This window comes from Hesperophylax consimilis, chromosome 2 (assembly GCF_061612785.1).
Source record: "Hesperophylax consimilis isolate HC1 chromosome 2, BYU_Hcon_1.0, whole genome shotgun sequence".
Taxonomy (NCBI): Eukaryota; Metazoa; Arthropoda; class Insecta; order Trichoptera; family Limnephilidae; genus Hesperophylax; species Hesperophylax consimilis.
Genome location: NC_142837.1, coordinates 4,891,869 through 4,903,437, shown reverse-complemented (window position 1 = coordinate 4,903,437; position 11,569 = coordinate 4,891,869). Strand labels below are relative to the sequence as shown.

General features: G+C 39.3%; 1 protein-coding gene across 3 annotated transcripts; it reads left to right on the top strand.

Moving 5' to 3' along the window:
• The first annotated feature begins 5,528 nt into the window (after nt 1-5,528).
• LOC149425642 (uncharacterized) lies at nt 5,529-11,403 on the top strand. 3 transcript variants are annotated; one of them, XM_089640894.1, is made up of 6 exons: nt 5,529-5,617; nt 6,041-6,226; nt 6,358-6,742; nt 7,407-7,544; nt 7,621-7,763; nt 10,791-11,403. In XM_089640894.1, exons 2-6 carry the CDS (start codon nt 6,110-6,112, stop codon nt 11,376-11,378), a joined length of 1,371 nt encoding a protein of 456 aa, XP_089497020.1. In that variant the 5' UTR covers nt 5,529-5,617; nt 6,041-6,109; the 3' UTR covers nt 11,379-11,403. The 3 variants fall into 3 exon arrangements, with proteins under 3 accessions (XP_089497020.1, XP_089497028.1, XP_089497037.1); XM_089640902.1 differs by having other exon boundaries at nt 5,538-5,919; XM_089640911.1 differs by lacking the exon at nt 5,529-5,617 and adding an exon at nt 5,623-5,668 and having other exon boundaries at nt 6,091-6,226.
• The last annotated feature ends 166 nt before the right edge of the window (nt 11,404-11,569 follow it).

Sequence of the window (11,569 nt, the reverse complement as noted above, 5' to 3'; positions counted from 1 at the left end):
AGGGCAGCTCCCTGGTCGGGAGAGCCTCGGCACCGCTCCAAGGGGGAGAGCAGGAAGTTTCTCGGCGGAGGCGAGACGGTAACTTCTGCTCGGGCAGCTCCCTGGTCGGCAGAGCCTGGCGCCGCTCCAAGGGGGAGGGCAAGATGATGAATTCCGAGATGATGACTGTCGAGTGCGGAATGTGAACTGTCGAGAACTAGGCGAGATCGTGACTGCCGAGAGGGCAGCTTCCTAGGTGGAAGCGCCTCGGCGACCGCCCCAAGGAGGGGGCGAGATGATGATTGTCGGGTGCCAAAAAGTCAACTGTTGAGGAATGGAACTGTTAACTGTTGAGGCGAGATGAGAACAGCCGAGAGGACAGCTTCCTAGGTGGAAGCGCCTCGGCGACCGCCGCACGGGGCGGCGAGATGATCACTCTCCAGTGCCAAAAAATCAACTGTTGAGGAATTGAACTGTTAACTGTTGAGGCGAGATGAGAACTGCCGAGAGGACAGCTTCCTAGGTGGAAGCGCCTCGGCGACCGCCGCACGGGGCGGCGAGATGATCACTCTCCAGTGCCAAAAATCAACTGTTTACTTTGTCTTGGTTTCGGAATCTGTTGAGCTGCGCAATCCGGTGACCGTAGCGCGCCTGTCGTGGGGTGCTGGAACTAAAGTGGTTCCACTTTACCCCACTTCGGTACGTTGTCTGAATCCGTGGCGCTGGCATCGCCATCCTCACCGCTAGAGTTATTATTATTTTAAAAGATGTTAAAATTACATTTGTGCAAAATACCTTCAAACAATTGCAATAGCCTAGCCTTGGGCAAAGGTTTTTATTGCCGGGTCGCTAGCTTAATGTTCCCATTTCAGATTTTACTACTTGATGAGGGTCTAGAGATAAATCTGCCGACTAATGGGTGTATTTATAAGTTGGCTTTCTAAATTTTTATTGCGGGTTCCGGCCAGGCTATTGACTAAATACTTAAGGTCTAATAATTCGAACTGCCGCCTCCATCTGCGTGTAAAATTACAGAGACAGATGCAGGAGCACGTGTTCGCTTTGGTCTTTCTGTGAATTCAAGTCATGTATATACCTAGGGACATATCAATTGGATCTTGTGAAATTATATTATTTTTCCGACGAACCGGTTCCTTTAGAACTTCCTTGAAGAAATACTTTTGTGAGATTTTTGCATTTGTTAATAATCGTAAGCATAGTCTAATTTCAGCAAAAAAAATATTTTAATAGCAATATAAATATTATTAAGCATCATTTCAAAACGTAAGTTTACTTCACCTTTCAACATTTTATCTCAGAAAATCGACTGAAAATATATATTTTTTTTATATATACTAACTCCACACAGGAGGCCCTGATGAAAATAATTTCCCTCAGGGACTATGTCATCTTTGGGGATGCTGTGTGGGGGGTCTTTTTGTGGAGAGGAAAGAGTGAACATGGGTCTTGAAGAGTCCCATGTTGTAGGAGGGAGGAAACACAGAGGCCGGCAGTTCGTTCCACAGCCTAGCTGTTGAACCTAAGAACGAGTCATAGAAGCGACCCGTTCTCATGTGACAAATGTCAACCGTGTACAAATGTTGGGCGCGCGTTTGGCGTGTATTCTGACTACGCACCGGTGCCGAAGGGATCAATGATGCTAGTTCCTCAGAGCATCTTCCATTGTAATACCGATAGAACAGGGACAGCATACCTACCTGACGCCTGTGCTCTAAAGATTTCAGTCCGTTTGTAAAGATTGGGGAATCTATCAAACGGACCGCCCGTTTCTGCACAGAGTCAAGGGTTTTTTCAGGTATTTTAGGGCTCCGGACCAGAGATGGCTGCCAAATTCGACAGTAGGGCGCACTTGCGATTTGTAGAGGGTCAGCAGTTGTGTACTATCAAAGTATCTGCGTGCCCTGTACAGTACGCCCAGCTTCTGAGAGCCCAACTTTACTCTGGCTTCGATGGAGCCGCCGTAACCTGAGCTGGTCACTTATAGTTACACCAAGCATATCAATGGAAGGCCTGTTCGGAAGATTGCTTCCGTTGAAGGAAACTAGAATATCATTTGGATCCCTTTTAGACGTAATCAGACAGGATTGGGTCTTTGAAACATTAAATTCGACGAGATTATTTTTACCCCAGGAGGAAATACTCTCGAGATAACCGTCCATTCTCTGCTTCAAAGCACTCCGAGCCGTTGGAGTTTGTGTGCCCTTTGGGGGCTTGTCAAAAAAAAATCATGAACTGTACTGTCATCCGCGTAACAATGAATCGGTGCACATGTCAAAAGGTCATTGATGTGCAACAAAAACAAAGTCGGAGACAGAACCGATCCCTGTGGGACGCCAGCATTTTTTTTGTTCTCTCGCCAGTTATTTCTGTCACAAGCCGCCAATCTGAAAAAAATAGCTTAACTTATTTCTCATCTTATTCTGCTAAAAGTAGGTATGTGTAGATAAACAAGTTCATTGGAAAACAATCTAAAATAGGTTGCGGTTATAAATAAATCAAGTCTTCTTCGCCTAACCAAAGAAAGTGGTGTAAGGAGAATGCATGATGTGGAAGTGAATGGAAAAAATATCGAGGACGCCCGAGGAAGACTTGGTGTGATCAAATGAAAAAAAAGTTTTTCAATAATTCTTAACAATAATATTATTTCCGCCTAAACTACACATAATTAGAGGTACATTAGAATTTATCACCTTGGCCTTTTTCTGTTATCAAATTCTTGACACCTCGATTGTACATTAGTACTTATGTTTTTAAAAAAATGTTTTTTTAGATGTGCTTACATTATATTGGATTAAACCAGAATTTCTGAGCACAGTGGGGGCAAACCGGCTAACATTGTGTGCTTGCTTTTCCATCACTATTTTTGCTGAAGCTTCCACCCTTGAAAAACCTGGGTGCTTTTTTATAATCCAACGTTTAATAATTTATTATACATATTTTTATAATTTCTAGATCATGTTGAGTTTAAATTATGAAAAAAAAATGGTTCAATTTTTTGGGTTCCTTCTAAAATAATCCATAAAGTGTTGCTGACTAGCTTAACCACCTATTGCATTATTTTTTTTCAAAACCAATTAATTCAATGTCGGATTTATTTACCAGAAGTATGAATACGCTGTCAATTGTTTTTAGGGTCATCTTTTCCAAATACAGGTGAAAGTAAAAAGCCCGCCTTTAGGCGTACCATTGCATTAAAACAGACCGAACATTATTGTTATATTTTCTATTTAATTTACGTATTTACAAAACATGGATAATATTTATTTTATTTATTAGGCTTGTCGTGGAAGTCATTGAAGCAGAATTACAAAAGCTTAGGTTGTATTTAATGCAAAATGCTTGTGTTTCGAGCAACGCTGGGTACACGTCAGCTTTTTTGGCAAATGAGTCAAATTTGAGAAATGGTGTCGCTGAAATGTCATGCCTACAAATGACAATTATTGGTAATTTATCTCAATACATTAAAACAAACAACGAAACTCTAAATAGTACAATATAACTCATAACAATAGTGTAGTACATATGAGTTTATACCAGGGACCGCGGAAGTACTCTATGACGGGGGGGGCAAACTTGTTTAGTCACCCTCTTCCTTCACTCTCCTCTCCAGTCAATCAACTAGTTATAAATAAGACAAAACGGAGATGACTAGGTCAAACAAATAACAGGTTCACTGAATAAAAACTTATTTTTTTAAATATTGCTTTATTGCATTCATTGAACGATACCAAAAACGTTGCGTCTCTCAGCCGTCTTTGAAGCGAATTCCCTAAGAATTTCATTTACATCTAAACTAAATGTTTCCACCTTATGCACGTGCAGTATTGATTATTTAAATAATCAAAGCTCTAATGCTATCTCTTGACGATTTTTCTTGAATACAACAAACACTTTTTCATTTATGAAAAAAAGCACTGTGAAGGATACAGATAATCTTTACCAGCAGAGATAATCCTTCTTTACCCAGGTAGTAAAATTGGAGGGGGCGCGGCCCCCCCTCATTTGATTTTAGGGGGGCATTTGGCCCCCTCTGCCCCCCACTTCCGCGGTCGCTGGTTTATACCATATAATATATACTATACAATATAAACAGATATTAATTATTGTACTGAATAGGTCCGCCCAGAGGCTGTAAATGGGTTCAGTGAATCTTTAGTACCTCATAATTTGCTCATTTAACAAAAACAACAAAAACATGTAAAGACTAAAAAACAATCAGAGCTAAATACCAATATTTTTTTCAGATCGATAAACAGTCTAAGAGTATTTATTATGCTTTTTTAAAGTTGAACTTTTTAACCGGCTAACATTGGCGACGGGGTTCACATGTTGGCTCCAACGTTAGCCCAATGCATTGGGCATATATATGGGACAACGTATACAGGCGCTATAACACGTATATTATGTTCAATCAAGGTACAGTAATTTTCTCATTTTTGACACTTTTGGTTCTATCTTTTATCCATTATGCCCCATTCACACAGGGTGGTTTTATTTGATCAAGTCTGTGTTGAATGACACTTGAAAGTTGAAAGCTCGACTACTTTTGTTGTTGAAGTATGAGTGAAGAGTTCGATTTTCCTGCCGAATTGAAACGTGTGAACATACGTTTCAAGTCGCTTGCGATTTTTAGTTCCCTGCGGTCGAAAGTAGACGTTAGACCGCGTTAGACGTTCCTAGGGATTGGTTTATTTATGCGTACCTAGTACCCACCATCATGGCATCTACTTCAATATAGTGTATTTATGAATCTACACCAAGCCATCACTGTCTTTGGGATCAGAAGCAAGAAGTTTACAAACATGAGAATGCCCTTGACACTGTAATTAATAATATTACTTTTGAAATGTTCCTGTAACTTAGTAGTTATGATTAAATAAGACACCTTTGAATTTTTTTTTAAATAAGTATTTTTTACCTTCACAACAAATCTTAGGGCTTCAACTATTGCAACGAACACTATTTTTGCAAACAATGATATCGTATTCTTTGGAACTCTGTGCATTTAAGTCAGACTTGAAAAAAAATCCCCGTTGCCAAGTATCTTAGTGTCATTTGTAACTTAGTTTTTCCCGGGACATGCACGTGGCTGTCCTGTTTTTGGATTTTTTCTTGAATCTTAGACAACGGTACACAAAATCAAATTGTTCTTCCGAAATTCGCAAATTATTGCGATAGCCTTCGGTATCTTCTAACGCCATCTCTCTCAATAAAGTGTTTGAAGTATCCAATTCACTTCTCTTTATAAACCATTTTCTAGCCCACATACGACGTTTTTTGCGCTTTTTCATATTCTAAGGTTCGTTCCGTTAAAGGTCCGAAATCATAAGGACGCACGCAGCGATAACTTCACTTGACGCTATCTTGATTGACAATATCGGTTCGAGTTAAATTGAAACGTCTGAAAATTTTTTGTCGTTCAATAAAAGTCGTTCAACTAAAATCGCTCTGTCTGAATGGAGCATTATCGTTCTAGTTCTGCATGGAGGACAAGAGGATTTTCTATGGTTGCAATAGCGCAGATAACAGCAGCAGCCATTACAGCAGCTGTCAGCTGTCATCTGTCATTCATGTGATGTGTAATCGGTTGACAGAACGAAGATAATAGTTTGAAAATGTGAATTAGAATAAATTTTCAGAATTATTACTTTATTCGTAAAATTATTTCGTAGTTGTTTTTTGTTTTTATACTGTATCATATTTGTTTTTATACTGTATTATGGTATCAGTGATCGCACAAAAGTTACCAACGAAGCACGGACATAAATTAGATTTATACAAATTATTATTCGTGCCGTTGCACGCTTAGTACGCAAAAAATATAAACAGCACTTGGTTTCAACTTAATTACTACAAGAAATAACTATTTATGTGGTGGGAGATAAGATCCATTTTTCTAAATCAAAGTTAAGTTTGAAGGTTAGAAAATAGGCACAAATTATTAAAATAAGCCAAACTATACCCTAAAAACCTATTTTGTGCATGTTTACTTAAACCCCATTTGAAATTTAAGTTGAAATCTTGTGTTTTTTTTATAAAGATACTTTGCGTGCGGCGGAATTCGACAAGTTTACCTAAAATTTAATGAAGTCCTGCCGAAGTCTTAAACATGAGTCTAACGATAAAAAAGATATCAAATAAAAGGAAAAGCAGTTCCCAAAAAAGTGTAACAAACTTGAAGAAAAGGAGAAAGAATGCAACTCTTTTAGAGCCAATGCAAAGAACGGTAATTTCTGTCACTATGTTTTATTTTTTATCCATTGAATGTTTAGAAAATGATTAATTATATTAAGTGCAAAAGCATTATACAGCTGACAAATCACTCTTATGTTAATTGTGCAAATGTTTTATCTACAGGAAAAAGTGTTCTGCAGATTATGTCTGGGGATGATTAATGCTTATCCTGCCTACATCTGGGAGGAGGGCCTTTCGGAGGACATATTGCAGTGCTGTGCTATCGAGGTCTTACCCAGCGACTCCTACACACACCTATGTCCCAGTTGTCTGAATAACTTGAAACGATGTGTTCAGTTTCGATTAATGTGCTCCAAAAACAATTGCATTTACTTACAGTTTAATACAGTCAAAGTTGAAGAATCCTCTGTCACGTCTGATAAAAGTACAGAAACTTCAGAAGTAAATATTGACACACGCTCAGCTGTAAAAATAAATGCTTTAAAAAAGCTTAAAAAGGAAATTAAATTAGAAATTGAAAGTGTTCCTGAAATAAGACCCTCTGATGGTAAGGCTCACTTATTGGGTTAAACGCTTTAAGGGGGTATTTCACTATCTCTGATTATGTTCTGACCAAGCACTAATCCGCGGATTAGTCATTTTTTCGTTTTCACTATATCTGAATAACGCTAACGCTCGGGTTAAAGTTAGATTTGACTAATCAGTGCTCGAACTTCACATTAGGCGCTATTCCTCGAATCAAAGATGGCGTCAAAACATTCCGAGTTTAACAGCTGAGAAGTGAGTCGAATTTTGTAGAATGAATTTGAATGCTTGTATGATCCATCCTGAAATATTTGATTGTGTTCAAAATAAGAAACAATGTATTAATTCGACACGAATCTATCTAAAATGACCTGATAATCAACATAACATAACCAAACAAATGCACACTTCGCGGTGTGCGGACTGTGACGCATGACAGCCGTGGCAGTAGATGGAGTAACTGCAAACATTTTGCGATGTTGCCAGACTATTTCGAGTGTTATCTATCCGGAAGCTCGAAACAATGGTGAAACGGTGGCCGTTGAATAACGAAGTTATTCTGAACTTTAAAGCCAACCAACGGATAGCTATTCAGATATTTTGCCCGACATAGTGAAATACCCCCTAAGTCTTCGTTTCTATCTTCCTAGAACTGTATTGTTAATGCATGTATGTGTTGTTTCTAGATGCTGGTTATGAACTCGAAATCATTTTCAAAAAAGAAAATATCTGCGAAGATACAGTCCCGAATGACGACTCATTTAATGCGTCCAACTATATAAACGCAGATCTAGAAGAAAATCTTGCAGAAGAGGCAGACTTAAGTATAATTATTATCACTTCTTTTTGGGAAGCCTGACAGCTGACATCACTCTTTACGCATGTGTTGGGATGTTTCAGGAGAGAAGCAGAAAGAGCTGGCATGTCTCAAGTGCCCCGTGATTTGTGCCGATGAGCGGGAGTACGAAGCTCACTGCGAGTCCCACAAGCCCGTCCGAGACCCCCAGGGCTGCTACGTCCTCTGCAAAGTGGACGGCTGCAGGGTTAGTACTTTTATTTATTTATTTTAAATCTCTGTAAACAGTTTACACACGGTGTTACAGAAGGTCAACACGACTTAAGATCAAAGTAAAATTTAAGTAAAAGATATAAAACTGCAGACATATTATATACAAAAATATTAATTATATTTATTATTAATAAAGATATATATTTTTAACATGTGGCAGGGTACAGTTAGTATATTTATATAAAGAAGAGTGTCTGTGGCAAGTGGAGTAAATTTGATATGCATACAAATGTACAGTTTTATTCCGGGATTGATTAAATTTTGCCCACTTGACCTTCAAAACAAGAGGAAGGTCACTGTGTAAGACTGATTTTGAAAAAGTCTTTGTAGAGCCCGGGCATTGCCTGAAGTCTCCGCTTCAGTTAGTAATATATAGGTTAAGTCTTTAATTTTCTCTGATCTACACCAAGAGACATCGACCAAACATATTTACACTAAAACATATATATTCAGCAGATGCAACTTTATTAAATAATTTCATGGCCATTTCAGCATGGATATATTTTGGATCGTACAACTGTAGATTTTCTGCTTTTGGGTGCGTAATACATAATGCTATGCCTTGCACAATAAGGAACTACATTGAAAAATACTATGGCTTTAAAAATATTCAAATAGATCAATAATGAAGATCATTGATGCACATCAATGACCTTTTGACATGTGCACCGATTCATTGTTACGCGGATGACAGTACAGTTCATGATAGCTTTTTGTTTGATAAGCCCCCAAAGGGCACACAAACTCCAACGGCTCGGAGGGCTTTGAAGCAGAGAATGGACGGTTATCTCGAGAGTATTTCCTCCTGGGGTAAAAATAATCTCGTCGAATTTAATGTTTCAAAGACCCAATCCTGTCTGATTACGTCTAAAAGGGATCCAAATGATAATCTAGTCTCCTTCAACGGAAGCAATCTTCCGAACAGGCCTTCCATTACACCTTGCTTGGTGTAACTATAAGTGACCAGCTCAGGTACGGGGGCTCCATCGAAGCCAGAGTAAAGTTGGCTTCTCAGAAGCTGGGCGTACTGTACAGGGCCCGCAGATACTTTAATAGTACACAACTGCTGACCCTGTACAAATCGCAAGTGTGCCCTACTGTCGAATTTGGCAGCCATCTCTGGTCCGGAGCCCCTAAATACCTGAAAAAAACCCTTGACTCTGTGCAAAAACGGGCGGTCCGTTTGATAGATTCCCCAATTATAATTAATTAAGAAACGGACTGCAATCTTTAGAGCACAGGCGTCAGGTAGGTATGCTGTCCTTGTTCTATCGGTATTACAATGGAAGATGCTCTGAGGAACTAGCGTCATTGATCCCTTTGGCACCGGTGCGTAGTCGGGATACACGCCAAACGCGCACCCAACATTTGTACACGGTTGACATTTGTCACATGAGAACGGGTCGCTTCTACGATTTGTTCTTAAGTTCAACAGCTCGGCTGTGGAACGAACTGCCGGCCTCTGTCTTTCCTCCCTCCTACAACATGGGACTCTTCAAGACCCATGTTCACTCCTTCCTCTCCACAAAAAGACCCCCCACACAGCATCCCCAAAGATGACATAGGCCCTGAGGGAAATTATTTTCTTCAGGGCCTCCTGTGTGGAGTTAATATAAAAAAAATAAAAAATAAATGCTGATCATGAAAATGACTAGATAATAAAAAATAAATGCCAATAAATGATCATTCAACCGGGTGGTGACATAGTTCCCCTGTCTGTACACTGCACAGGCAGGGACGCTCTTGTGAAGTGTCACATAAAAAAAAAAAAAAAATTGTATTAGACTTTTGTTTCATTTTGGAGGTAAAGGAACTTTTGAGGATTTTGTGGGGAATTTGAAAATCTCTTCATCTCTTGTGGGCAGAGGCGGCTCTTGGGGTCCAGAAATGGGAGGTCAATCGAACAAAAATGAATAGGAAATATTAATACATGCTGATGCGAAGTGAATATAATAAAAACTCCAATGTATTTGATTAATTTTCCGGTTCTCTCCTATTCTGAAGCCGGTAATACAATATTGTTTATTTTAAGAATATTTATCTAATTATGTATTTACACATATAACCAATTAATGTTCTTTTAAAAGATTTAAAAAAAAAAAAGTTCCCTTTTTAAGTTTATAAAATCACTAGCGCGAATCTCAGCCTATTGTTTATCAGCTAACTTAAAAAGTAAACAATGAAAACGAAAGTACTTACACATTTATTTACACTCATAAAAATTATAACTTTTCATTTTAAAATATCGTTTTTTACCTCTTTATTTTTCTCTGTTGTAAAGAAAACAAATTGTCTATTTATTTGGAATAAGTTTGTCACAATTCAATGAATTGTTTGCGATTTCTTTCAATACAATATCCACAGAATTTGACATTTTAAATTATTCCACGCAAATTACGTCAACAATGATAAACATAATTTCGCAAACTATTCAAGTCCAAGATGCTATTCAAGTGCAAGGCTATCGTTTATCACACAAAAAACTTTCGACTGACATTTTTGGACATCTCCCTCTAATAACCTAGTCGTAGATAACTCTATGTCACTGCAGTCATCTCCGAAAACCCCTTTAAAATAAAATTTGTATGATACTAAGCATACGTCAGACATTATAGTGTTTTCCTCCTTTGTCTGTATATCAAAGAGAAAGAAAGGAGATAAGTTTGGGGACCCACGCTAGGTATATAGAATAGATTCTCATTTGGACTCTAGATGGCACTGGAAAATAAATGGACTGCAGTTCCTCACCCTCATTTATCTCTTTCAGGATTATGTGTACGTTTGGATAATATTCATATTCAGTTATCGCTTAGAGGTTCCAACAGCCCGAACTTACATTATCTCTCTAACGTGAGATTATTTATGCTGATCTACACCCCTGTCGCATATATTACCAATCGAATGTCATATATAAGACATAAAATAGCCGCGTGATGGGATAGATTGTTTTGAAAAGTACAGCATTGGAAAGGTTAAAATAATAATGTGTTTCTTGTTTCAGGAGAAGTTTAAGAGTGTGAGGGATCGCACAGCGCACATGCAGGAGAAGCACGGGGCCAGCGGGCCGCTGCACTTGTGCTACGTGTGTGGTGGCATGGTCCGCTACTACTCGAGCCACCTCTACATGACCCACAAGGGCAGGAAGGAGCTCCAAGAGAAGGTACCCGCTAAGTGTGAGCTGTGCACTAAGGAGTACCCAAACAGCTTCCGGCTTCAGCAGCACACAAAAGCGGTGCACAAGTCCAGCGGGTGCGTTTGCCCCATCTGCGGCAACACCGTGAAAACCAAGATCCGACTGAACAAGCACATGCAGGAGGTGCACTTCCAGACGGACAAGTACAGCTGCCTGTACTGCGACAAGAAGTCGGGTAACGCGTACAACATGCGCGTACACATGCGCACGCACACGGGGGAGCTGCCCTTTGCCTGTCCCGACTGCTCCCTGCAATTCTCTCATCGCGTCACCATGAAGCAGCATCGCCTGCAGGTGCACCACGTTGACATGTTCCAACGCCCTTCGCCAACCACCCCCACCCCCACCAGCACCACTCCTCCCTCCAAGAGACCAAGAAAATATATTACATTATAAATATTGTTTCCGGTCATTAATAATACCTCCGTCATGTGCCGACTCAAAATTTTTGTTCAGCTTGTGCGCTAGCTGATTCTATTTTCGTACTAACTTCTGCAAAATTACTATTATATATTCATTTGTACCGTCTTACCAGATAATTTGTTTATATATTTATAAATATAGTATATAATCTACCATAAGTAGTT

Excerpts from the sequence above, each read along its gene's own strand:
- LOC149425642 (XM_089640894.1), top strand. The coding sequence starts at position 6,110 with ATGAGTCTAACGATAAAAAAGATATCAAATAAAAGGAAAAGCAGTTCC. Across the intron at positions 6,743-7,406 it reads TGAAATAAGACCCTCTGATG|ATGCTGGTTATGAACTCGAA; the intron begins GTAAGGCTCACT and ends TGTTGTTTCTAG. Across the intron at positions 7,764-10,790 it reads GCAAAGTGGACGGCTGCAGG|GAGAAGTTTAAGAGTGTGAG; the intron begins GTTAGTACTTTT and ends TTCTTGTTTCAG.